Below are 27,299 nucleotides of genomic sequence, written 5' to 3' on the forward strand. Positions count from 1 at the left end.
ATCTCTCTCTCTCCTTCCCGCCCCTGCCTCTCTCCTCTAATTCCGCGGCTTCCCCATCTGGGAGGCGAGTTCTCGGGCAGGAGGTGGAGAGTCCCTGGCCTAAGGTGGGGAAAGGGGCCTCCAGCCCAGTGGGGAGGTCCTAGACCGCGGTGGGGGAGGGGGCGCCAGGGTCTCAAGGAGAACCCGGGAGTCCCCAGAAATGAGGGCGGGGTCAGGGGAGCCCGAACTGGGGGAGGGGTCTCGTAGACTACCCAAGAGTCCCAGAGCTGGCGAAGTTGGGCGGGGGCGTTCCTAAAATAGAGTGGTGGGCGGGGCTTCCAAGGCCCGAAGGCGGGGCCCTATAAGGGGCGTGGTCTCCAGAGAAAGGGCGGGGCTCCGCCGACTGGGGAAGAGCTTCGCCGCAGGGGGCGGAGTCTTGAGTGGGGCGGGGCTTCAACGGGGCGGGGCATAAGGACAGGGGGCGGAGCGTGGCTGTTGGCGCCGTACCCCTCCCCCGGCTCCGGGTGTCTCCGTGACGAGGCAACGCGGAGCCGCCGCGGGCCGGACCCATCCCGCCGCAGCAGCCCCAGGGCCGAGCAGGAGCGAGGCGCGGAGGGATCGGCGCCGAGAGGGGGCCGGAGCTCGGCCAGGTGAGGCCGCCGGGGCGGAGGGGGCGGGGGCTTCGCCGGGCGGGCCCCAGCGGACGCTGGGGGCGTGTTTGAGTGTCTGGGTGGCAGGGGTACTTGGTCTGAGGGCGGGCGCCTGTGGCTCTTTGCGCGATCGCGCCTGCTGTGGCGGGTCGAGGGTGGACTCTGCGCCCGTCCGGGCACTGCCCGCGGGGCTCGGGTTGTGCTAGACTGTGTGTGTGAGAGCGCGTGTTTGTGTGGAGGGGCCGCCGGGTGTGTATCTGCGTATGCGCTGGGCTGTCATTGTGCCTGCCCCGGTCGCGGGGCGCCGTCCTGCCCCGGCGCAGTCCCTCCTGCGCTGGGATGTTTTCCAAACAGGCTTCCTGCGGGGACCGGCTCTGCTGCAGCCCGAGCGGGAGGGGGGAGCGCCGCCCCCACAGGCCTCCAGAGACCCGGGCGGCCCGGGGACTGCAGACTGACACCTGAGGGAGGGAGGGGGTGCACGGGGGAGGGGTCCAGAGGCCTGCCCTTAGGGTGAGGACAAGATGGGGAGACTGGGGCAGATGGATGGGGAGGTAGAGGTGGCCAGACAGGCGGAGATGGGGAGGAGCGTGGGTAGAGAGATGGCGAAAAGGACAGCGGCGGGGACAGAGAGTCACTGAGAAAACAGACAGACAGACAGAGGCCTAGACCAGCAAAGGGGCAGAAAGATTAAGATGGACAGGTAGATTTCAAAAACCTGACAGAAGTGTTACTCAGGGGTCCCGGGGCTGAGAGCCAAACCCAGGAACTGAGTGAAGGATGAGCAGTAAGGGCCCCCAACTCCTGGGGTGACTTTCTTCCAAGCACATCCCAGACTGAGGCCCTGGCCAAAAAGAAGCTCTGGCCACACCAAGTTGGTCCATCCTCTGCCCCTGCCAAATATTCTGACCCTCTGTGCAGCCCCACCCTCTTGGTTCCATCCCATCCATCTCCCTTCCCTGGTATCCCAGCAACCCTGTCAGTTTAGGGGAGGCAGAAGTGAAGTGGTTGCCATGGCAACAGAGTGGGTGAAAGGTCACTCTGTTGTTAGCCTAGGTGGCCTGCAGCAGGCTGGAGCTGGCATTGAGGGGGCTGGGGTGGGAGGCTGCAAAGCTCTTTTTCTCCTCACTCTGCCCAGAATGGTGTTGGAAGGAAACCCTGAAGTGGGCTCCCCCCGAACCTCAGACCTCCAGCACCCGGAGAACCAGGGCTCTTGTGTCCTCTCTTCTCCCAGTGAAGATACACAGCCAGGGCAGGAGCCCATCAAGTATGGTGAACTCATCGTTCTGGGGTGAGCCTCCCTGGGCCAGGGCGGGTAGGGCACCAGGCACCTCACAGGACAGCCAGACCAAGGGCCCCGGCTCTCCCCACTTAGGGCCTTCTGCTGTTTGTCCCTCCTCACCTTCCCAGCTGAGGGACAAAGTTGACCAAGCCCACCTCAATTCATAATTGTTATCTTATCTTCCCATTTTTCATAAATTACTGAGACAACTCTAACTGCCCACCCATGTTTCTGAGCAGAAGAAAGTAACACCAGCTGCCTTTCATAAAGCACCTAGTGTGTGTAGTCTGAGGTGAAGAACTCTGGTTCTCCAGCGAAACTGCATGGGTCAAATCCTGCCTCTGCAAGTTGCTTAACTTCCCTGTGCCTCTGTTTTCCCATTTCCCAATAGGGATGCTAATAATAATACCTCAGAGAGTTGTCCGGAGGGATGAATGAGTTGATTTCTGTAAAGCACGTAGGACAGTGCCTGGCACACACCAAGTGTTCTGGGAGGCAGGCCTGTGCCGAGCCCTTTCATGGACATTATTTCATTTCAATCTTCACAAAGATGCTGTGAGGAAGGAGGTGAGGAAACCGAGGCTCAGAGAGGGGAAGTGACTGGCCCAAGGGCACACAGCTGGTAAGTGGCAGGGCTGGGATTTGGACCCAGGGCTTTTTACTCTAGGTCTAGTGAACTTTTGCTAAGCTACAGCTGACCCTCACGCTACAGATGAGGAAACTGAGGCCAGGAGAGAGGAAGAAACATGAGTTGGTGGCTGAGTAGAACACATCCCTTCCTGGTCTTCACCTGACCAGGATCTCTGCACCACCCACCTAGCTCTTGCCCCAGGCACAGTTTCCTCTCCTTCCTCCCCCATCTGTACCTCCTTTCGACCTCTCTCTCTACCCCGAAGAAAGTATAATGATAAGCTATGTTATCACTGTGATGATTATTTAGAAATAATAATGGCTACTGTTTGTTGACATGTACATGCCATGTACTTTTTTTTCAGTAATAATAATAGCCAACACTTACCAAGGGCTTGCTATATATATGCCAAACTCTGTGCCAAGCATTTTTAAATGCTTTATCTCCTTTAGTTCTCACAATGAACCTGTGAGGTAGGTCCTGATAAATTAGCCCCATTTTACAGAGGTCATATGATAAGCAGAAAAGCCAGGATTTAAGCCAGGCCAGTCTGAGCCCCCAGCCTGTGTCCTGAACTGTCCCACCCCCCATATGTGGGAAGAGCTTACAAGGGCAAAAGTGATGCCCCTCTCGGGGGTGCTTGCATTAGAAAAGCAGCTGCTTCAGAATTCCCTGGTGGTCCAGTGGTTAGGACTCCACGCTTTCCAAAAAAAAAAAAAAAAGCAGCTGCTCGATGTCCCAAAGGAAGAGCTGGCATTGCAGCTGAGGGTGAGGCCACTGATGAGGGAGAGCTCAGACCTAAGAGGACAGGCCCTCTTGACTGCCATTTGTTCTCTGCAGGGCAGTGAACCCCCACACTGGCTGGACATCAGAGCCACCTGGCGAGCACATTGGAAAATACCCATTGACAGGCCCATCCCAAATGTACAGAATCAGAATCTCCATGTGTGAGGCTGGGGAAGATTCTGATTCAAGTGGTCCTCAGCTGTATTTGCCAGCTATTCATTCTTTTCACTTCCTGCCACCAAACCTTCCACGGCTCCCCACCGCTTATGGAATAAAGTCCGGAATCCTCACCCTGGTGTTCAGGGCCCTCCCACCAAGTTCATTGTCCCCTGCTGCACTTTACCACCCAAATCATCACTCTCTGATCTCACCAAACCCTTCCAGCCTCAGGGCCTTTGCTCAGGGTGAGCCCTCCTATAGAAAGTCTTCTGCAGAAGAGGCTGGAGGTAGACAGACCCAAGTTCACATCTAGACTTTTCCCACCGACTAGCCTGGGACCTCAGGCAAGTCATTTTATCTCCCTGAGCCTCAATTTTCCTCATTCGTAAAATGAGAAGAAAGATACTTGCCTGGCAGGACGTTGCACACGTTCCATTAGGTAATTAATAATGTGAAGCACCAAGAACACGGGAGGCTCCGGTACATGGCAGCGATCAAGGTTATGACTCACTCCATCTTTGCCTTCCACAATCATTCCCTCCGGACAAGAGCTGGAAAGGAAGGCAGAAATTTGATGTGTGTGGCGATATGGAGGTAGTGGCATTGTGGGTCTGTTTTTTTCTTTCATTCTGGTTTCCGGTAGTACTTGTGATATAATTAATGACAGTTTGCTAAAGGTGAATCCTTTCTAGTTCTTCAAGGCCCAGTATGGGTGTCCCCTCTCTTAGAAACCTGATCCTGGGGCCAGAATTCCCTTCTCCTGTCTCTGGGCCTGGGGCATACTTGGCTTGTGCCTGGGTCATGGCAGGTGGCACCCAGGTTCCTTGAAAAACTTAGGGCACAGAACTGTGGTGCGTCACTATACCATGCCAGTACCTGGCACCTCGCCAGGCATGGTTCAGGAGACCAGAAAACACTGGTTAATTGGATGCAAGGCCTTTTGAGGATATTCTGACCCCCACCCCACTCCCCGAAGGCACCAGTTTGATATCGTAGGGTCTTCTAGTTGTGGGTGGTTCTAGGGCTTGTTTTTGAAGGTAGGATCTGCCCAGAAGTTGGCAGTTCCTCCTAGTCTCTCAGGGGCTCACTTTCTCTCTCTCTCCCTGCAACCCTTTCTTCTTAACCCTCACATCCACAGCTACAATGGGTGTCTGGCAAGTGGGGACAAGGGCCGCCGCCGAAGCCGCCTGGCACTGAGCCGCCGGCCACACGCCAATGGAGTGAAGCCGGACGTCATGCACCACATCTCCACACCGCTTGTGTCCAAGGCACGCAGCTTGTCCTAGCAGTCCTGAGTGCTGGTCTTCCCAGTCCTACCTGCCCACAGCCCCGCTGGAGCAGGGGAGCCCACTGTGTCTTCACCCACTGCCCCAGAGAAATGGTGCTGGTGGGAGATCCCCTGCCATGTGTTACAGTCTGCAAAGTGTTTCCTTGACCACCAGACCCCATCCATTGGATGGAAGTGGTCAGCATCATTTTAGAGGCGGCCAAGGCTCAGAGAGGGGATGTGACAGTCACACAGCAATGACAAAGGAAAGGCCTTTGGCTGCAGAGGGTTTGGGTTAGAATTTGGGATCTGCTGTTTCCAGCTGTTCAACCTTAGGCCAGTTTCTTCTCCTCTTGGAGCTGCAGTTCTCTCAACTGTAAAATGGGAACGATGACCATGCCTCCTTCGGGTGGCTTTAGGGATCAAATAAGGTAACCTGTGTTAAGTGCCAGCTGCACAATACACCCTCTGCAAAGGGTGGAACCGCCCCTCCCCTAGGAGTGGCCACTGGGCCTTGGGCTCCAGCTTCTGGCTTAGAGGCTCACCCTTCTCCTAGCCACATGCCCGGGAAAGTGACTTCTCCTTTCTGTCACCAGGCACTGAGCAACCGTGGCCAGCACAGCATCTCGTACACACTGTCCCGGAGCCACTCGGTCATAGTCGAGTACACACATGACAGTGACACAGACATGTTCCAGGTATGCTCGGGCGCCTCCACGAGCCTTGGCCACTGGACCACCAGGCCTGGACGTTCAGCTCTGCAGGTGTTCCAGGGGGTGGCTCGTGGCCACGGGGCAGGTACTTTGTGTCCTCAGTGCAGTGGACCACTCTTCAGATGAGGAAGCAGGACACCCCAGTGAGGGTTGTTGACTTCCCAGTCCCACAGGAAGTCAGTGGCTGCATCAAGATTCAAACCAAGCCCGGACTCCTGCCTGTGGGAGGCATACAGTTTAGGAGATCAGAGTGTGTTGTGAGAGTCCTGCTGCCTGGCTTCTGCTCCCAGCTCTGTCAGTTAGTAGCTGGATAACTTTGGGCAAGAGTCGCTTAACCTCTCTGGGCCTTGGTTTCCTCATCTGTAAAGTGGGGCCCATTATAGTCCCACCCCAGGGCATCGTTGGGAAGATTAACTGAGATACTGCACACAAAATGCTTAACATGATATATAGTAAATATTTACCAAAAATTCACTATTTTCTACTAACATTTGAACATTCCCCGACTATGGGTGTCAGTTACCCTTTCACTGTTCTATCTGCAAATCATCTAGTTTTTTAATTGAGTGGGGTGCTTCCAGGAACTGGGGGGGAGACAGAGAAGGAGAAACACAGACACCAGTGATTGGATGTGGAGACCCCCAGGGAGCTGGGATGGTGCCGTCCCCTCCTTGTTTGGTGACCCTGCACCCAGAGCAGCTGCTGGGAACCCTGGGATGGGAAGCCCGCAGGATTGACCTGTGCACACGGCATTCCTGTGCCTGCCCTCCCCTCCCCCACAGATTGGCCGCTCCACGGAGAACATGATCGACTTTGTGGTAACAGACACGTCCCCTGGAGGAGGGGCTGCCGAGGGCCCCTCTGCCCAGAGCACCATCTCCCGCTATGCCTGCCGCATCCTCTGTGACCGCCGGCCGCCCTACACCACCCGCATCTATGCCGCTGGCTTCGATGCCTCCAGCAACATCTTCCTTGGAGTGAGTGAGCCTCCCGGGCAGGGACCAGCACTACATCTGAGAGTGAGCTGAGGGGTAGGCTGGGGAGGGGCAGCATCCTGGGGTGATGGACCAGCCTGCAGTAATCATAACCATGACCTATGCAGGGATTAGCAACCCCACTTAACAAATGAGCAAAGCGAGGCTCAGAGAGGTCAGGTGACGCCCAAGGTCACGCAGCGCCAATTCGAGTCCTCTCCGGGCCACCTCTGAGCTCGAGGGTAGAGGGGCAGCACTCCTGGCTCGCAGCCTGCTGGGGGCCACTCGGGGATGTGATCTGATCCCACGTGTGGTCCCAGGAGCGGGCAGCCAAATGGCGGACCCCTGACGGCCTGATGGACGGCTTAACCACCAACGGGGTCCTGGTGATGCACCCAGCAGGCGGCTTCTCTGAGGACTCGGCCCCGGGTGTCTGGCGGGAGATCTCGGTCTGTGGGAATGTATATACTCTGAGGGACAGCCGCTCGGCACAGCAGCGGGGGAAGCTGGTAGGTGGCCTGTCCACCCTCCTCCCCACCCCCTCATCCTTCCTGGGTCCTCCCAATCTCCCCTTCCCCCTTCCCAAGCCAGGACAGATGATCTCCAGTCCTGCTGCACAAGGGATCCCCAACAGGGTCCATCTGGGGGCACGTGCCGCTTGCACCACAGAAGGGAACAGACCAGCATCTCCAAGTGTGGCCCACATATACTGCCAGAGGCCCCTGGGGTGATGTGAAGTGGCACCCACACAAACACACCGTGCAGTACCAAGTGGCTTTGAGGATGCTAGCAGCTGAAAAATTCACACCCTCCTATGAGGGTGACACTTGGCCTGTGCGTGAGCAGTTTGTAGCCTCTAGTGTTGGCAGTTTGTAACATGTCTGTCACGTTCGCACGGGTTTAGCTTTATTCTCTCCCAGCAGGAAAGGGCCTTGGAGTAGTTCTGACACAGGTGACAGTGAACGCTCCATGTGGTACAGATCAGAGCACTAATGTTAGGAGCTGGGAGAGTCCTAGAGAGACATAGGGCCTTGCCCAATGTCACGTGGCGAAGATCCTCAAATGGGCCACGCAGAGCTTTTCCTAGGTGTGAGCACCTCGGGCAAGGAGATGCCAAACCTCGAGGAAAAGCATGGCTTATTTTTCCAGAGCATCAATCCTATTGGGAGATCTGGGGAAACATTATTTTTTAAAATTATGCTTCTGAACGTTTCACTAGGACACACTTACTGAGCACCTACTATGTTCTGGGCACCATTACAAGTGTTTACGTTGATTCATGAGAACCACTTGCTATACAGGGAAGTAAAATCCATCTTGAGGATAAGGAAATTAAGACACAGAGAGGATAAGTTACTTGACCAGGGACACAGAGTTAGTAAATGCTGAGGCCAGCATTCACACCCAGACGATCTAGTGCTAGAGTCCTTGCTTTTAACCTCAGCCCTTAGGACCCCTGCTTTGGGCTAAGACCCCAGCGTTTTGGACAGAGGAGTTTCTGGCCTCTGCCATTAGGGGAGAGCCTGGGAATATGTTTTAGAAAACTCCCATTTTGGTCCAGGCCTTCTGATTTGACAGATGAGGTGACCAAGGCCCATGTTCCACTGCGTGTAAGGAATGGTGCCTGCCTGGGTGTTTTTTGTTGTTGCTTTTTTTTCGGACAGTGCCTGCCTGGGACCACTTGCCTCCCCTACCACGCGGCTTCTCAGTCTTTTCTGCTCCTCTGCCCCTGCCCTCCCCCCTCCTCTGCCCCAGTCAGCCCCCCTCCTCTGCCCCAGCCAGCCCCACGGGTCCAGAGTGCTCTCTCTAGGGGAGTTCGGTGGGATGGATGGGTGGCTTGACTGGGGTCATGGCGGCCCAGTGGCAGGGGTTTCAGGAGCCTCTTGGGCAATAAGGCTCTTCTGCTGCCCTTGCAGGTGGAAAACGAGTCCAACGTGCTGCAGGACGGCTCCCTCATTGACCTGTGCGGAGCTACGCTGCTGTGGCGCACGCCGGCGGGGCTGCTGCGGGCGCCCACGCTGAAGCAGCTGGAGGCCCAGAGGCAGGAGGCGAATGCAGCGCGGCCCCAGTGTCCCGTGGGCCTCAGCACCCTCGCCTTCCCTAGCCCGGCCCGTGGCCGCACGGCACCTGACAAGCAGCAGCCCTGGGTCTACGTCCGCTGTGGCCATGTCCACGGCTACCACGGCTGGGGCTGCCGGCGCGAGCGGGGCCGCCAGGAGCGCGAGTGTCCTCTCTGCCGCCTCGTGGGGCCCTACGTGCCCCTGTGGCTCGGCCAGGAGGCCGGCCTCTGCCTGGACCCCGGGCCGCCCAGCCACGCCTTCGCACCCTGTGGCCACGTCTGCTCTGAGAAGACTGCCCGCTACTGGGCTCAGACGCCACTGCCCCATGGCACCCACGCTTTCCATGCTGCTTGTCCCTTTTGCGGGGCCTGGCTCACCGGCGAGCATGGCTGTGTCCGCCTCATTTTCCAGGGGCCGCTGGACTAGGCTCCCTGGGGGCCCCCTGCTGCTGCGCCCGCCTGCCCACCCAGGTCCCCCACCTCCTGCAGCCCAGAGGGAGCTCTGCATGTGGGACTCTACCTGCTGGCACATCGCCACACCAGATGGATGCGTTGGATGGGTGGTGCCCTTCCGCTCTTAACTCTGGCTCCAAAGGGGGGTCTCTGGGACCCCCTACCTTGGTCAGAATGATGGGGCCCTCAGCACCAGCTCTGTCCCAGGCGGATGGAGGGAGGCTCACCCCCACGCCCTGGCCCTTCCTGGGGCATCCCACATCACGCCGCCTACACTGTGCCCCTGGGGGAATGAAGGGGCCATGGGCCCCTGACCCCCAGCTTAGGCTGGCTGTGCCCTGAGCCTGCCAACCCAGTTCCAGATAATCACCCTGCTGCTGCCCTGGGTTCCTCTATAAACCTTGCTGCTCAGCTGCCCTCACAAATCCCTCGTGTGCTGCGTGCGTGCAACTCCTCCAAGCCCCTAAGGGAGGGCCGGGTGGGGGGCAGGCTGGGACCGACATCTGCGGATACCCACTGTGGGCTGGACTCCTTGCCAAGTGGGATCTGGGGACACAGAGATAGTCAGACCTGGTTCCCTGCCGGGTAGAGTTCACAGTCTAGTGGATGACAGACCAATTACTGAAGGACAGCATGGCTTTCTGTGTGCTAGGATCAGGGAGTCATAAGGACCCGTGAAGCTGGTCTCACCAGAGGGTAGAAAAGTGAGCAGTGAGAGAGGCTTCACCGAGGAGGCGCATAAGGGCTCTGCCTCGACTGCTGGGAATGCCCACAGGAAGGATCCGCGGGAAGTTGAGGGGGGGGCGTGTACTTAAGGCAGAAGGGAGGCGGAGCGCAGGCTCGGGTGTAAGTATGCAGACAACTGAGTGAGAGGTTCAGAGTGGCTGGAGCGTGGGCTTCAGGGGGCAGAAAGGTGGCTGGAGCGAGATGTTGGCGCCATGCTGACAGGCAAGATGCTGGGTGAAAGTTCTTACCCTCATTTCTGGACAGTCAGGAGTTGAGCGGGGGTGGGGCGGGGGGAGGACTCGTGGTTCCAGAGTGTTGGCTGTGACGCAAGGGCTACCACCACTGAATGCCCACTGTGTGCCCCGCACTGTGCTAATGGTAATAATAACTATGTTCATTGGGCACTCACCGGGCACCAGGCTCTGCTTCTCAGAGGTTTTGTTATTTAATCCTCCCTGTAACCCGGAGAGGGAGGTGTTACCATTTCTGTTTACAGGGAGATTAAAACACATGCTCCAAGTCACACAGCTGGAAAGTGGCCAAGTCAGATTCGAATCCACAGCTGACTACCTGGCCTCAGAGCCTGCCCTCTCCTCCATCACACTGGGCTGCTTTCCTTGGACAGGGATGGGAGGGGTCTGGAGGGCAAGCCAGGTAAGGGGAACAGCATGGGCAAAGGTGTGGCAGGGAAAATGCTTGACGACCAATGAGGTGGGTGTGGAGGAGGCAGAAAAGAGGAATGAGGGGTGGGAATGTTGGGCTGGGGTCTGGTGGGCCTTGGTTGCCGTAGAGGCCAAGTCTGAACTGGATCCCTATTCATCTTGGCTAAGCGTCGCCTCTTCCTGAGAGCCAAGGCAAGCTCGGGGTGCTGCTGAGATTGCCCCAGAGCTTTCCTGGGGCAAACAAGTTGGAAAGACAGGTAGATGGAGGTTCTGCAAATATAAAAATTTGAAGAAGAGGCTCTGAGTACCAGCCTGACCTGGGCATCATCCCCAGTGGAAGACAGAGCCTTAGGGAGTACAGATTCCAAGGGGAGGGACCTGCCCTAATCCACATGGCCGGCTGGAGCCAGAGAGACCAGACCTGGGACTGTTGAGAAGAGAGAGGGCACTTGCTGGTGGTGAGAGGAGGAGGTGATCAGACTCTTGCTTCTAGAGCATCACACTGTCACAGAGGGGGATCCCAGATGGGGATGCTGGGGTGGACTTGGGAGCATTGCAACTCCTACACACACACACACACACACACACACACACACACACACACAGCCAGAACAGTAAAAATCCAACTCTTTCCAGTTCTCTCTTCTCACTCTTTTGAGAACCAAACGGCGGAACACTCCCATGCCATTTTTATCAGGGAACCTCAGACTCTCTAGGAGGAGAGGCAAGCAAAAGGCACAGGTTCCACATGAGGGAGAACTCAGAGGTGTTGGTGGAGGGGGTCAGACAGCCCTGGTCTTGGTTCAGCTCTACCCCCTTCCAACTCTTGGAGCCTCAGTCTCCTAAGCTGTTAAATGGAATAACAGTCCCTATGTTTCCAGGTGGTTGTGAATGTATGGAGGACACCTGTAACATAGTATGTACTTAATATTACTTCCTCACCTACTCCTTCTTCATTCCCATGGGCAAGAGCCAAGGCTGGGGATGGTCATGACTCCAGGGAGTGGACTGCTGCATGTGATACTGTGTGTCTGTGTCTGTGTGCGTGCGTGCGTGTGTGTGTGTTGGGACAGGTGGAGGGGACTGTGGTGGAAGGCTAGACCCCAGTTCAGGGACACCTGAGGACTTCCTGGGTGGCCTTAGGGAAGTCAATGAATCCATCAGCCTCCATTTCCCCGTATGTGCAACAGGTAAAATGATATCCTATCTCAGGGTTATTGCAAGAATTAAATGGGATCCTCCATGTCAAGCTGCTAGCACAGACCTTCAGGAAGTGCTCATATTAGCTGTGAAGATAAAAATGCAGCTTGGTTGGGGGTTTCCCAGGAGTACTGGGCTCTTTCCTTGGCCTGAGCTGCCCACTGGTGTCCATGGAAGGCACTTCCTTCTTTATCTGTGTACATTTCAACCTCTCCCAAGTCAAGGAAGACTTTACACGCATGTGAAAGACAATGAAAATCGAGGCACAGGGAAGAAGGGTGATTTTCTAAGGACAAAGACCAACTGATTGAGTCCCTCCGTATAATGATAATCACCATCAGAGTCAACAGTTCACACCGCTGTGCCAAGCAGGGCCTTGGGCACTTTTTGTGAATGAGGAACTGGTGCCAGTGGTGGGCAGCTGCTGCTCTGGGCCTAGACACGGGTGTGAGGGTATCCCCTCTCCTCCACCCCCCTCTGCACAACACTAGGGGGCAGCACTACCCTGTCAACACTTCATTCAAGCCTACAACATCCCTCCGAGTAAAGACGATTTTTAGCCTGGTTCTCTGGCTGAGGAAGCCAAGACTCAGAGAGGTAAAGTGTCCCACTCAAGGACACACAGCCAGTAGGCAGGGGAGGTCTGACTGGACCGTAGGTGGCCTGGCTCTGCCCCACCTCTGACTTGGGACCCTCACCATGTTCCCCACTTCGCCCAGGCTGGGTGCTTGGCCCTCCCACATGCCATTCCCCACCCAGGCCATCCTCCTGTGAGTCTCTCCAGACATCCAAGGCTCGGCTCTGCCCTGGACAGCCTTTTGGGGTCACAGGCGGCTTTCTCATCCGTCAGGCACCCGGCAAGCACCGGGGAACTCCCAGGCCCCTCGCCCCTTTGTGCTGAGGAAACTGAGGCTCGAAGATACTCAGCTGCAGCCCCCATCAGGCCCACAGTGAGTCGGTAGCGGTACAGGGAAGCACTTGGGGGCGTTTCTCCGCGCCCCCCACACGGTAGGACCTTGCCAGCCCTGGCAGGAGCCCGCTCACCTGTAGCCTCGATTCCCTGCGCGAAGGGTTTTGCAGTGTCGGAAGAGTCTCCGCCCCCTGGCCCTCGACTCCACCGAGGAAGGACCACATCACTCCCACGGTGCAGGTTCCCCCATACAAAACTGAGGTCGGGGGACTGGGAAAAACCCCAAAAGAGAGCGGAGGTCAGGACTGTGGGTGGGGGGGGAAATCCCTGGTGCTCTGTCCGTGACAGCCACGCCGCCCCGCCTGGACTCGGGGTCCCTTGTCTGCCCCGTCTGCTGGGACTAGGCCGCCACCGGCCAGGCCACTGAGGTTCCTGAGCCCCGCGCGGGCGCCACCTGCCGACAAAAGGCCAAGGCCACAAGGGCCGTTCTGCGTACGACGCCGTGGTGCCTGGGGCGGGGAGCCGGCATGCCGGCGAAGCTCTCCTCGGCGCGCCTGTTGGCTGGAGGCGATGCCCGTCCGGGCCCCGAGGCCCGGCAATTGGCTGGTGGGGGTGGAGTTCGCGGAGCCCCAATGAATGGGGGGAGCCGGAAGCAGGAAGTGAGTTTGCGATCGGAGCAGCTGCTGCAGGTGAGGTGAGGCGCGGCGCCCGGGTGTCGGGGTCACAATGTGTCATCCTCGGGGGACAGGGCGAGTCTGGGCCGAGCGCAAGATCATTCTCTTTCTGCCTCCCATCCCGTACCCTTGCCAAATTCATCGCGGCCCCGAGGCCAAGGAATGCTCCAGGCAGCAAAGGGTTAACACTCCTTTCAGAACCCAGGGGATTGTGCTATTGGGGAGCAGCATCGGGAGGGGCGGGGGAGGTTGGAAACTCATTCCTAGTAAGAGAGGGCTTTGTGGAGTATACTCTGGGTTGGGAGATACCCGGATCCCAACCGGGCAGTGAGACCTTCGGTAAGTTGCTTGGCCTCAATCTCCCTAACTGTAAAATGAGTTTTCTCCCAACTCTGAACTTCTGTAGCTAGGGTAGCTCCCCTGGCCCAGTACAGGGAGAGGACAGGAGGACGGAGGACCGAAGAAAAGACAGAGGGATGAGGGTGGGACAGATCCTGGGATCAGTGAGAGAGGAAGAGTTCAGGGAAAATCATTTACTGCTGTAGGTACATTCCATTCGATTGGGGTGACCTTGTGACCTCGTGACCTCATCTAATTTGCATACCCACCCGGTGAGGTTGGGGTTACTATCAATCTCATCTTACAGAGGCAGTAATGGAGGGGCAGAAAAGTAAAACAATTGACCTGATATTTGGAGTCTGGGGCTGAGTCAGGATTGGAACCTGGGTCTTCCAACTGGGACTTTGTCCTTATGAACACAGTGGTGGGCAGAATTGAAGAACCTGCAGGATAATTCTGAAGGAGGAGGCTAGGAGGTCAGAGAAGGAGGAGAGGAGGAGTGAGGCCTGGGGCTGGGAGTCCAGAGATTCAGATCTCTGCTTCTGATCTCTCCCTTGTGTTATTAGGCAAAGCTCTAGGCTCTCTGGACCTGTTTCCCCAACTGTAATACTAGGTAGTTGGATTCAGTCTTTAAGTTTGGGAGGCCACGGGCCAAACATTGCCTACCAGAATATTTTGTAATCTCCTTGGGTGAGTCACCTAACTGTCTCTGAGCTTCAGTTAGCATATCTGGTGCATGGGTACAATGGTATTCCCTTCCTCATGGACTTTGGAGAGGATTAAATCAGACTGTGAGAGTGCAGAGTCAGGTGTGCAGTTGGCGTGCGATAAATGATGGCTGTGATCATGGTGATGGTTCTCAGCAGGGCCCATGGCGGACACCCAGTACATCCTCCCCAATGACATCGGCGTGTCTAGCCTGGACTGCCGCGAGGCCTTCCACCTGCTGTTACCTGCAGAGCGCCTCTATGCCCACCACCTGTCACGGGCTGCCTGGTATGGAGGCCTGGCCGTGCTGCTGCAGACCTCCCCTGAGGCCCCCTACATCTATGCCTTGCTCAGCCGCCTCTTCCGTGCACAGGACCCTGACCAGCTGCGCCAGCATGCCCTGGCTGAGGGCCTTACCGAGGAGGAATATCAGGTCAGTTCTCTCAGGCCAACCTGCATTTCCTGAGTGGCTTCTGGGTGTGAGGGGCCAGGAAGCAGGGGTACAAAGGACTTTCTGTCTCTTTGCATTAGACGAAAGTTTTCAAACACAGGGACATCCACTCCTGGAGCTTCAGTCTTCTCATCTGCAAGATATGCATGAGGGCAGTCTGTACCTCTTAGGGTTGTAGCGACCTGACGCCAAGATAAGTGGTGGCTGCTGTGATTATAACGAGGGCTGTGGAGTAAAGGAAACAGCTGTGGAGATTCGGAGGCGGTAGAGGAATGAGTCCAGTGTAGGAATCAGGAGGTCTGCATTCTGGACCATATCTTCCTCTACCGTGTTGTGTGTCCCTGGGCAGAATGTTCTGCCTGTCCCCTTGTTTTTGTCTGTCTGTGGGTCTGTTGGCCAAGGAATACATTAATGCATTCTTAATGCATTACAACAATGCAGAAAGACACAAAACAAAACAAAAAGACAGCTTGTTCTCCGTGCCCTCCCCAGAGGTAACCACTGAAGATGGTGGGATATATAACCTTTTCAGTCCTCTGTCTGTATTGCATACCTGTACATGTACATATGCACATGTATTAGTTCCTTATTTTCTCTTTTACATATGAGATCACATTCTATGTATTCTTATGAGTTCTGCTTTTTTCACTGAACACCATGTCTTGGAGAACTTACATGGGGTACACATAAATCCACCTCATTCTTTTTTATTGGCTGTGAAGCATTCCACAGCAATGTACACTATAATCAATTTAATCTTTTCTTTATTGATGGACATTTAGGTTTTTCTCTACTGTTCTTACAAAAAATACCACGATGAGCATATTTAGGCACATGTGTGAGTAGGATCTATTTGTAGAAGTAGAATTGCTGGGTCAAAGGCTCTGTACATTGGCAATTGATTGGTGCTGTTAAATCATCATCTGAAAAAGCTTCACCAAGAATGTATGAGGATATGGTCTGTCTTTCTATATGTAAAATAAAGGGATTGGATTGCTTATCTCTGCACTGAGGCCCAGGCTGTTTCTTCTACGTTTTTTTGAACTTTGAGTAATCATATCCCGTCTCTAGACCTTGATTTACTCATTAAAAGAGCTAATAGCTGGGGAAGTGCTTATTAATGGAAAAGTGCTACCCAAGTATTCATTATTTTCAGTGGGATTCTTTTGTTTGTAAGTAACAGAAACCCACCTCAAATTGGCTTAAATGAAGAAAGAAAAAAAAAAACCTTGACTCCCAGTCTGGTCTGGCATGTAAGGAACTTAGATGTTGCCCATCTGTTCTAACAACAAGTAAAAAGCTGAAGAAATTGAAAAATCAACAACTCTTCTTAGATCCTTAAGAGAAGTGAGGTCACAGGGCAAACTGCTGCCTCCAAAATTGGAGAGACAGACAGGCAGGTACAGAGAATCACAACTTACCAGAGCAAAAATTCATGAGCAGAAACCTCCACAGAACCAGTGCTGGGGTAGGAAAACCTGAACTGTAACTGATGAATTGCTGGAGGCTCAGTGTGGACAATTCTAAGAGTTAAAAACTCCAAGGGGACCCAGTCATAAGAGGGGCCCACAGTTTGGGGGGTTTTACCTCCAGGAGCTTGACCTGGTTCTCATAATGAATTTCAGAGAAAAAGTCCCTCATGCTCCTCACAGGACGAGAGGAAAAGGAACCATTTTTGAAATATGCCAGAACATTCTGTTCTTCCTAACATGGTCTGCCCTCAGGAAAAACTATTTAACCAGAACCAAACCTGCTAGGGTTTTATCAGAGCCTAACTGATCTGAAAGAAGGGAAATACCCAACTCCATAGCTCTGACCATCTGTCTCACCTAAGAGGAGTGGTGGGAACATGGGACTGAGAAGCACATGTGAAGTTCATAGTCCAGCAGCAAAGGCTCACTAAAGGACTGAGACCTAATCATGGGACTCTAGAATGCTTCCCCTGCCCCCACACCTTACCATCACCTTAATAAAGACCTATTTATGACAGTTCCTTTTACCTAGCACATCATGTCTGGCTATCAAGAAAAAACTTCCAAAACATTCTTAAAGGCAAAAAACACTGCTTGAAGAGACAGAGCAAGTATCAGAACCAGACTCATATATGGCAGGGATGTTGGACTTATCAGACCAGGAATTAAAACAACTATGACTAATATTCTCAGGGTGCTAATGGATAAAGTAAACAGCATGCAAGAACAGATGGGCAGTTTGGGATTAACATATATACACTACTATATATAAAATAGGTAAACAACAAGGACCTATTGTATAGCACAGGGAACTATACTCAGTATCTTGTAATAACCTATAATAGAAAAGAATATGAACAAGAATACATATGTAGATATATACATATAGATATATACCTATAGATATCTGAATCACTTTGCACTATACTTGAAACTAACACAATATTGTAAATTAACTATACTTCAATTTAAAAAAAAGAACAGATGGGCAATGTAGGCAGAGAGATGGAAATTCCAACAAAGATCCAAAAAGTGCTAGAGATCAAAAGAACACTAATAAAAGTGAAGGACACATTTGATGGGCTTATTAGTAGACTTGACATAGCAGAGGAAAGAATCTCTGAGCTTGAGGGTATCTCAGTAGAAACCTCTGAAACTAAAAAGCAAAGAGAAAAAAGACTGAAGAAAACAGAACAGAATATCTAAGAACTGGGACAACTATAAGCAGTGTAACGTATATATAGTGGTAAAACCAGAAGAAGAAAGAAAGAAACAGAAGAAATATCTGAAATAATAATGACTGAGAATTTCCCTAAATTGATGTCAGATACCAAACCACAGATCCAGGAAGTTCAGAGAACACCAAGTAGGATAGTAAGTAAAAAACAAAAAAGAAAAACAAACAAAACCTACATGTAGGCATATCATGTTTAAACTACAGAAAATCAAAGAGAAAGAAAAAGTCCTGAAAGAACCCAGAAGGAAAAATTATCTACAGAGGAACAAAGATAAGAATTACATCTGACCTTTCAGAAATCATGCAAGCAAGAAGAGTGGACTGAAATATTTACAGTGTTGAGATAAAAAGCCACCAACCTAGAATTCTGTACCCTGTGAAATTATCCTTCAAAAGTGAAGTGGAAATAAAGACTTTCTCCGACAAATAAAAATTGAGGGAATGGGTTGCCAATAGACCTGCTTTGCAGGAAATGTTAAAAGAAGTTCTTTAGAGAGAAGGAAAATGATATAGGTCAGAAACTCAGATGTACAGTAAAAAAAGGAAAAGCATTGGAGAAGGAATAAGTGAAGGTAAAATAAAAACTTATTTTTCTTATTCCTAATTGATCTCAGAGATAACAGTTTGTCCAAAATAATAATAGCAGCAACATATCCAACTATGTGTGCTTATGTGTACATGTATGTATATGCTTATGTATGCTATGTAGAAGTGAAATGAATGACAGAAGTGATATGAGGGAGGGGAGGAAGAATTAGGATTATTTTGTTACTATAAGGTACTCAAACTGCCCATGAAGTGGACTTGAATTAGTTATAAATGTATATTGCAAACTCAACCACTGAAAAAACTAGAAAAAGAAGTACAACTGATATGCTAAGAAAGGAGAGAAAATGGAATCATATAAAACGCTCAGTTAAAACCACAGAAGGGCCCGGCTACAGTTGGGGCAGCCGCCCGCTGGTCTGCCGCCCTGCGCCATGGCGGGCTGCGCGGCGTGGGCTCCGCCGGGCTCCGAGGCGCGCCTCAGCCTCGCCACCTTCCTGCTGGGTGCCTCGGTGCTCGCGCTGCCACTGCTCACGCGTGCCGGCCTGCAGGGCCGCACCGGGCTGGCACTCTATGTGGCCGGACTCAACGCACTGCTGCTGCTGCTGCTCTACCAGCCGCCGCACTACCAGATAGCCATCCGAGCCTGTTTCCTTGGCTTTGTATTTGGCTGTGGAGTGCTGCTAAGTTTTAGCCAGTCTTCTTGGAATCACTTTGGCTGGTCACATCTAGTGCCTCCCCCATGGCCAGTGTAGGATTTTTCCCTACACTATGATTTCAGTCCCTTGAGCCTTCTAGTCTCTGATCTGGATATAAACCAGTGGCTTCAAGGTATATGTGCTCCCTGTCATTGTTCCACTATTCTGAGTACTTAGTCACAGCAGTCAATAATCCCAAGAGTCTGTCCTTGGATTCCTTTCTCCTGAATCACAGCGTGGAGTATACAGTAGCAGCTCTTTCTTCTTGGATAGAGTTCACACTTGAAAATATCTTCTGGGGCTTCCCTGGTGGCGCAGTGGTTGAGAGTCCGCCTGCCGATGCATGGGACACAGGTTCGTGCCCCGGTCTGGGAAGATCCCACATGCCGCGGAGCGGCTGGGCCCGTGAGCCATGGCCGCTGAGCCTGCGCGTCCGGAGCCTGTGCTCCGCAACGAGAAAGGCCACAACAGTGAGAGGCCCGCGTACCTCAAAAAAAAAAAGAAAATATCTTCTGGCCAGAACTGAAGCAGATCACCTGGCTCAGCGCCACGGGGCTGCTGACGGTGGTCTTTGGAGAGTGAGGAAAGCGGCAATGTCTACAGCTGGTTCCAATTTCAACCACGTGGTGCAGAATGAAAAGTCAGAAACCCACACTCTGGTGACAAGTGGAGTATACGCTTGGTTCCGGCATCCTTCTTACGTTGGGTGGTTTTACTGGAGTATCGGAACCCAGGTGGTGCTGTGTAACCCCATCTGCGGCATGAGCTACGCTCTGACAGTGTGGCGCTTCTTCCGCGACCGGACAGAGGAGGAGGAGATCTCACTGATTCACTTTTTTGGAGACGAGTACCTGGAGTATAAGAAGCGGGTGCCCACGGGCCTGCCTTTCATAAAGGGAGTCAAGGTGGAACTATGATAGGCCCGGGCGGCCCAGGCCAGGCCGGGAGGCCTCCCACTCCAGGCAGCGTGGGACGGAACTGCTTCCTGTTGGCCACTCTGCAGAACGGACTTTCTTAAATCATTTTGTATGTCACCAGTTACTCTTCTGGAATATCACTCAAGATCAAATGGTCAGAAGGCCTTAGGACCAAAGGACCCCCCCCCCCCCACCTCCCCACTGCCCCGGAGCAGCCCGTTCTCAGGCTGCATCAAGGTAGGACGTAGATTAAAGGTGGACAAGAAGCAAATAACAGCAGTACTTGGCAGTGCCCCCCTGACGTGCCTGGAGAGAGCCTAGGCCACACTTCATCCCCCACAAGGCCAGTGGTGTTAAGTTGTAACCAAGACCCCTGGGGAGAGGTGGGCTCACTCTAGATGCTGAGTGAGGCGCCTGCAGCGGGAAGGGGTACGTGGGCACCAGTACTTACTAGTGTTAGAAACCCATTCAGAATCCTTACTTTGACCAAAACACACAAACAGCACAGCTTTCACCTCCCTGTTTCTGTCCTTAAGTGCATGAGCATCTCTACAATTTTAAAGACATTTCCTTATAAGGCACTTTGGCTCTTCATATATCTCATCATGTTTACTTACCTGTTTTCAAAAACGGCAGTATGAACTCAGGGGACTCGCTTGGCGTGTGAGCCCCACCTTTCATTTGGCAGAAAGGCAGCACAGACACCTCCAGATGACACAGCTGATGCTTTGTGTTACCAGGGCTCCCCGGGCCAAGGAGACTGTGGGCCCCTGTGGCTTTCCTGGGTCCTGGCTCCTCCCAAAAGGGGGCTGTTACCGGTGACAGGCATATCAAAGATGTGTCATTTCTCCTTTATCCAAAAAAAATGCTTCCTGGACACCTGCTCTGTGCAAGGCATTGTTAAACGTTGAGAAATACTGCTCTCCGTTTACTTGGGGTTTATTCTTATTCTATCATAGCTTATATTTTTGTGTTTTGACTTAAATCCATTAACCATTGATTTGTTCTCAAAATTCCATCATCCCTAATGCCATTTCAAACTGTCTTTTCCAAAGGGGTTTGAGCATAAACAACTATGAAATTCAAGCAAGTCAACTCATGAAAAAAATAAGGCAAATAATCCCAGCTGAGATTTAGTCAGTACTTTTGTTTTTCAAGTTCGGGAAGAGTGGTTGGCTTTACGAGTCAAACGTATAAGCTTTTTTTTTTTTTTTTTTTTTTTTAAATGTATAAGCTTTGAGACCCTTGTTGAATTCTGGACCAGAGAGCAGCTTGCTCTCAGTGTGAATTCCTTCCATGCAGTCCTGCAGTGGCACCAACAGAGCGTGAATCAGAGGTGGCATCGGCCCCTGGCTGGAGTGCTGCCATGCCACGCCACGCCACGCGACGCAGTTTTCAAGGAGCCACTAAACCTTTCCATGCCTAGACCTCCCCATCTGTAGGATGGGGTCAATACCACCTACCTCGCAGGGGTCTTGTGAAGACTTAGAAGAACAATGTCAAACGTTTCTAATACTTTGGTGACAGAGATGACATAAACGAAACCAATATTGCATGAGTTACACAAAAATGGACATTTGATTCACTGTACCAGATACCGAAAAAAGCATTTTACCAACTCAAAATATTAACTTATTTCTAGATTAAAAAAAAAAAAAAAAAACCACAGAAGGCAGAAAAAGAATGGAAGACAGGTGCCAGCATGGTCGGCTTCTGGTGAAAGCCCTCTTCTGGGTTGCAGACTGCTGACTTCTCACTGTGTTTTCCCATGATGGATCATTTGAGCTGGCTCTCTGGGATCTCTTTTGTAGGGGCACTAATCTCAATGAGGAGGGCTATGCCCTCATGATCTAATCTCCTCCCAAAGGCCCTGTCTCCTAATATCATGGCATTGGAGGTTAGGTTTCAACATACTGATTTTGGAGGGACACGAACATTCAGATCATAGCAATTGATAAACCTCTAGCCAGGCTAACTAAGAAAAAAAAGTGAGAGGTCGCAAACTGCTAATATCAGAAATGAAGGAAGGGACATCACTACAGATCCATGGGCATTCAAATGATAATCAAGGAATACTATGAAAAATTTTATGCCCACAATTTGATAACCTATATGAAATGAACCAATTCCTTGAAAGACGTAATCTGCCAAAACTCACACAAGAAGAAATAGATAATCTATATAGGCCTATATCTATTAAAGAAATAGAATCAATAATTAATAAACAACCTTCTAAAACAGAAAACATCAAGCCAAAATAGGTTCACTACTAAACATTTAAGTTAGTAGTACTAACTTAATTGGTACTAAACATACCAATTCTCTACAATCTCTTTCAGAAGAGAAAAGCAGAGGGAATAATTTCTAACTCATTCTGTGAGGCCAGTATTACCCTAAAACCAAAGTCAGACAAAAATTACAATGAATGAAAAAAAACTACAGACCAATATGTCTCATGAGCATAGATGCAAAAATCCTCAATAAAATGTTAGTAAATTGAATCCAACAACATATAAAAAGAATTATGTACCATGACCAAGTAGGATTTATCCTGCCAATCTGGTTCAACATTCAGAAATCAATAAATGTAAATCATCACATCAACAGGCTAGAGAAGAAAAATCACACGATCATATCAAGATGCAGAAGAAGCATTTGGCAAAATCCAACACCCATTCATGATAAAAACTGTCAGAAAACCAGAAATCTTACAGCTAATATCATATTTAGTGGTGAAAAACTTTCCCACTAACATCAGGAATAAGGCAAGGATGTCCCCTCTCACCACTACTTTTCAACATTGTACAGGAAGTCCTAGCTAATGCAACAAGACAAGAAAAAGAAATAACAGGTATACAAATTGTGAAGGAAGACATAATACTGTCTTTGTTCACAGATGACATGATTGTCTATGTAGAAAATCTGAAAGAATCAACCAAAAACTCTTAGAACTCATAAGTGATTATAGCAAGTTTGCAGGATGCAAAGTTAACACGCAAAAGCCAATTGCTTTCCTATATTCCAGCAATGAACAAGTAGAATTTGAAATTTAAAACAGAATTCCATTTACAATAGCACTCAAAAAAGTTGAAATACTTAGTCATAAATCCAACAAAATGTGTGCAAGACTTATATGAGGAAAACTACAAAACTCTGATGAAAAATATCAAAGAAGAACTAAATAAATGGAGAGAAATTCCATGTTTGTGCATAGAAAGATTCAATATTGTCAAGATGTCACTCCTTCCCAACTTGATCTATAAATTCAATGCAATCCCAGTCAAAATCCCAGCAAGTTGTTTTGTGGATACTGGCAAACTGATTCTAAAGTTAATATGGCGAGACAAAAGACTCAGAATAGCCAACACAATAATGAAGCAGGAGAACAAAGTTGGAGGACTGATAGTACTCTAGTTCAAGACTTACTATAAAGCTACAGTAATCAAGACAGTGTTCTGGGGCTTCCCTGGTGGCGCAGTGGTTAAAAATCCGCCTGCCAATGCAGGGGACACAGGTTCAAGCCCTGGAAGATCCCACATGCTGCGGAGCAACTAAGCCCATGCGCCACAACTTCTGAGCCCACGTGCCACAACTACTGAAGTCCATGTGCCTAGAGCCCGTGCTCTGCAACAAGAGAAGCCACTGCGGTGAGAAGCCCACGCACTGCGATGAAGAGTAGCCCCCGCTCGCCGCAACTAGAGGAAGCCCGCATGCAGCAACAAAGACCCAATGCAGACAAAAATTAAAATTAATTAATTAATTTTTTTAAAAAGACAGTGTTCTGTTGGCAAAATAATAGACTAATAGATCAGTGCAATAGAATAGAGAGCCCGGAAATAGTCAACAAATCTTTGACAAAGAGCAAAGGCAATACAATGAAACAAAAAAGTCTTTTCAATAGATGGTGCTAGAACAACTGGACATCCATATGTTAGAAAAAAAAGAAAGAAGAATCTAGACACAGACCTTACATCCTTCACAAAAATTAACTCAAAATGAATCACAGCCTTAAATGTTAAATACAAAACTGTAAAACCCCCAGAAGATAACATAGGAGAAAATCTAGATGACCTTGGGTATGCAGGTGACTTTTTAGATACGACACCAAGTATGATCCATGAAAGAAATAATTGATAAGCTGAACTTACTAAAATTAAAGTTTTTTGCTCTGTGTAAGATACTGTCAAGAGAATGAAAAGATAAGTCACAGACTGGGAGAAAGTATTTGCAAATATATGTCTAATAAAGGACTGTTACCCAAGATGTACAAAGAACTCTTAAAACTCAACAGTAAGAAAACAAGCAACCCGATTTAAAAATGGACCAAAAACCTTAACAGATATTTCACCAAAGAAGATATGCGGATGGAAAATAATCATATGGAAAGATGCTCCACATCGTATGTCATTAGGGAATTGCAAACTTAAAAAACAAGATGCCGGGCTTCCCTGGTGGTGCAGTGGTTGAGAATCTGCCTGCTAATGCAGGGGACACAGGTTCGAGCCCTGGTCTGGGAGGATCCCACATGCTGCGGAGCAACTAGGCCCGTGAGCTACAACTACTGAGCCTACGCATCTGGAGCCTGTGCTCCGCAACAAGAGAGGCCGCGATAGTGAGAGGCCCGCACACCGCGATGAAGAGTGGCCCCCGCTTGCCGCAACTAGAGAAAGCCCTCGCACAGAAAGATCCAACACAGCAAAAATTAATTAATTAATTAATAAACTCCTCCCCCCAACATCTTTAAACAAAACAAGATGCCATTATATACTTATTAGATCGGCCAAAATCTAAAACACCAACAACACCAAATATTGGCAAGGATGTGGAACAATAGGAACTTTTGTTCATTGCTGGTGGGAATGCAAAATGGTACAACCACTTTGGAAGAGAATTTGGCACTTCCTTATAAAATTAAACGTACTCTTGCCATACGATTCAGCAGTAATGCTCCTTGGTATTTACCAAGGTGAAAACTTGAAGTGAAAATTTATGTCCACAGAAAAACCTGCACACGATTTTTATAGCAGCTGTATTCATAACTGTCAAAACTTGGAAGTAACTGAGGTGTTCTTCAGTGGCTGAATCAATAACAAACTGTGGTACCTCAGACGATGGAACATTATCTAGTGCTAAAAAGAAATGAGCTATCAAGCCACGAAAAGACATGGAGCAAGTTAAATGCATATTACTGGGTGAAAGAAACCAACCTGAAAAGGGCACATACTGTATGATTCCAACTATATGATATCTTGGAAAAGTTAAAACTATGGAGATAGTAAAAAGATCAGTAGTTGCCAGGCGTTGGGAGGGAGGACGAGCACAGAGGGTTTTTAGGACACTGAAACTACTCTGTATAATACAGAGTAATGTATCATACATAATGGTAGATATATGTCATTTTACATCTGTCTAAACCCATAGAATGTACAACGCCAAGAGTGAACCCTAATGTAAACTATGACCTTTGGGTGATGAGGTGTCAATGTAGGTTCATCAGTTCTAAGAAATGCACCAGTCTAGTGTGGGCTATTAAAATGGGGGAGGCTGTGCCTGTGTGGGGATAGGGGACTTTGGAGTAATCCCTGTACCTGCTGCTCAGTTTTGCTGGGAACCTAAACCTACTCTATAGAATTTTTTTTTTTTTTTTTTTTTTTTTTTTTTTTTTTTTGCGGTACGTGGGCCTCTCACTGTTGTGGCCTCTCCCGTTGCGGAGCGCAGGCTCAGCGGCCATGGCTCACGGGCCCAGCTGCTCCGCGGTATGTGGGATCTTCCCGGACCGGGGCACGAACCCGTGTCCCCTGCATCGGCAGGCGGATTCTCAACCACTGCGCCACCAGGGAAGCCCTATAGAATATTTTTTAAAGTCTATTTTTAAAAAGAGAGAATTACTGGCTCACATGATTGAAAAGTCCAGGGCTAGGGAGGCTTCAGGCACGACTAGATTCAGGGACTCGGTGATACCATGGTGATGCAGTCTTCATCTCTCAGCTTTGCTTTCTTCCGTCACCTCAGTAGGGGAGCTCCTGGGGCTTCAGGCTTGATGATTCTTGGTGTGAAACAGAGGCTTGTTGCTGCTGGGAAATTTCCTGGTTGGACTCTTATTGGCCAGCTTGGGCCTGTGCCCACCCTTGGAGTTGGGGAAGGGAGATTTCACCCTATCCTAAAAGAAAGATGTGAGGCCTTATTGCCAGAGGAAGGGAGACTAGATTTGGGGCCAGCAAAAGCCATAGAGTAGTTGACCAAGGCACCTCCAGCACTAACGTTTGATGCTTCCGGTGCTGGCTGCCTGCCAGGTGAGGGCTGTGGACAGGTTTCCTGCAGAAGGAGGTGGTGTTTGCACTGGACCTCAGGGATCACATGAGAGGGCCGCAGGTGGCTGAGAGGGTGCTGATGTAAAGGGAACAAGGTGCATGAGGGCTTGGATGGATTTGGTAGCTGTTGAGAAGACCAGTTTGGCTGGACGATGGGTGTGTGAAGACTGGGCTGTGAAAGCATGTTGTGGCCAGACTGGGGCCTCCCACGATGTGGGTCCTGCCCCGCCAGTCTCCCAGCCTCACCCATACTGCTTCCTCTGGGGTGTTAATATCCCAGGAGGGAACCTCCGTAGGGTAGGGAGGCTGTGCTTCCTCTGACCCCCTTTCCCCCAGGCGTTCCTGGTCTACACTGCAGGTGTCTACTCCAACATGGGCAACTACAAGTCCTTTGGTGACACCAAGTTTGTTCCCAACCTGCCCAAGGTGAGCTGAAGAGGGCTGGGGAAGGTGGGCAGTTTGGGGCCGGTGGGATGGGGGGGGGTGGGGCATGCAGCAGATGGAGCCCCAGTGAGAGTCGGGGCCTGAGAGGAGCTTTGACCTTGTCACTACCACGCTGCACGGTCTTGGGTGCTGCAGCCACCTCCTGACCCTGCTGACCCGAGGGACGAATGAGCGGAGGCTGTGAAAGGGCTCTGTGCGCTGTTAGGTGCTGCAGAGACGGAGCCTGCCGGTCACCACTGAGGACAGCGGAGGAGCCTGGGCATGAGGAGTCCCCCTCTGGGACCACGGGGCTCAGGCCCATCTGGGGCAGAGGCAGCTCTTACACCAGGGCTCTCAGCCCCTACTGAGTGCATGAATTGCCTGGCGAGCTTGTTGAAGTGCAGCTTCTGACCCAGCAGGCCTGAGCAGGTGGGGCGTGAGGGTCTGCATTTCTCGGGCAATGTCAATGCTGCTGGTCTGTCAACTGCACTCTGAGCCAGCAGGTCTTAGACTGTGGGAGAAGAGCTTGGGGGTCGATGGGGGCGGGGAGGGGGGTGCTCCAGGAGGCAGGTCCGGGTGGTGTGGCCAGGCCACGGGCCTCCCTTCCCCTGCAGGAGAAGCTGGAACGTGTGATCCTGGGTAGTAAGGCCGCGGAGCAGCATCCGGAGGAAGTCGGGGGCCTCTGGCAGACCTGCGGGGAGCTCATGTTCTCTCTGGAATCGAGGCTTCGACACCTCGGGCTGGGGAAGGAGGTGAGGCCCCCCCCGCCAGCCACACTGGGGAGTGGAGGGCATCCTTGGGGGCCGCCTGGTATGGAGGGAGGGGCACCCGATGGGGAGGCAGCGGGCTGTCCGTCACGCTTGAGGCCAAGTGCCCTCCACTGCAGGCCTCAGCGTCATCATCTGTAAGCAGCTTGGATGGAACGCTTTCTGAATGCCCTCCCAGTTCTGACATCCTGGGATGCCATGTGCAGGATGAAGGAAGGAGAGAAGCTGAGAGCTGGAGGGAGCTGAGGAGGGGGCATGGGAAAGGAGGGGGCCAAAGCTTCCCACCTCTGAAGGCTGCTTGGGAGCTG

General features: G+C 51.3%; 3 protein-coding genes across 14 annotated transcripts in view; all 3 read left to right on the plus strand.

The window, feature by feature from the left end:
- The first annotated feature begins 428 nt into the window (after positions 1–428).
- PELI3 (pellino E3 ubiquitin protein ligase family member 3) lies at positions 429–9,375 on the plus strand. Of its 6 annotated transcripts, XM_059067946.2 has the most exons (8): positions 457–629; positions 1,765–1,917; positions 2,459–2,530; positions 4,623–4,752; positions 5,348–5,449; positions 6,247–6,441; positions 6,759–6,947; positions 8,355–9,375. In XM_059067946.2, the coding sequence occupies exons 2-8, from the start codon at positions 1,766–1,768 to the stop codon at positions 8,922–8,924; spliced, it is 1,410 nt and encodes a 469-aa protein (XP_058923929.1). In that variant the 5' UTR covers positions 457–629; position 1,765; the 3' UTR covers positions 8,925–9,375. The 6 variants fall into 6 exon arrangements, with proteins under 6 accessions (XP_066893736.1, XP_066893732.1, XP_058923929.1 ...); XM_067037631.1 differs by lacking the exon at positions 2,459–2,530 and having other exon boundaries at positions 441–629; XM_067037633.1 differs by lacking the exon at positions 6,759–6,947 and having other exon boundaries at positions 491–629; positions 6,247–6,483.
- A 3,688-nt stretch (positions 9,376–13,063) lies between these two features.
- The window catches only part of DPP3 (dipeptidyl peptidase 3), a 36,746-nt gene continuing 22,510 nt past the window's right edge, over positions 13,064–27,299 (plus strand). Inside the window, exons 1-4 of one of the 7 annotated variants that reach the window (XM_067037626.1) lie at positions 13,064–13,142; positions 14,328–14,602; positions 26,138–26,227; positions 26,839–26,976. In XM_067037626.1, the coding sequence (XP_066893727.1) occupies positions 14,333–14,602; positions 26,138–26,227; positions 26,839–26,976 (498 nt within the window). In that variant the 5' untranslated portion in view covers positions 13,064–13,142; positions 14,328–14,332. Of the gene's footprint in view, positions 13,143–14,324; positions 14,603–25,657; positions 25,784–26,137; positions 26,228–26,838; positions 26,977–27,299 lie in introns of those variants that run through there. The other 6 variants (XM_059067936.2, XM_059067942.2, XM_059067941.2 and 3 more) reach the window with 6 other exon arrangements.
- Positions 18,310–19,578, plus strand: LOC131759205 (protein-S-isoprenylcysteine O-methyltransferase-like). The gene is given in 4 exon segments (XM_059067951.2): positions 18,310–18,596; positions 18,707–18,882; positions 19,094–19,150; positions 19,153–19,578. Coding segments are annotated over 4 exon segments (858 nt in total). The 3' UTR covers positions 19,491–19,578.

Source organism: Kogia breviceps, chromosome 7, assembly GCF_026419965.1.
Source record: "Kogia breviceps isolate mKogBre1 chromosome 7, mKogBre1 haplotype 1, whole genome shotgun sequence".
Lineage (NCBI taxonomy): Eukaryota > Metazoa > Chordata > Mammalia > Artiodactyla > Physeteridae > Kogia > Kogia breviceps.

Bases quoted from the DNA above. Each gene is read 5' to 3' on its own strand.
- PELI3 (XM_059067946.2), top strand. From the start codon at position 1,766: ATGGTGTTGGAAGGAAACCCTGAAGTGGGCTCCCCCCGAACCTCAGAC. The intron at 2,531-4,622 runs GTAAGTGGCAGG...TCACATCCACAG, and splicing joins GGCCCAAGGGCACACAGCTG to CTACAATGGGTGTCTGGCAA. The intron at 5,450-6,246 runs GTATGCTCGGGC...CCTCCCCCACAG, and splicing joins GTGACACAGACATGTTCCAG to ATTGGCCGCTCCACGGAGAA.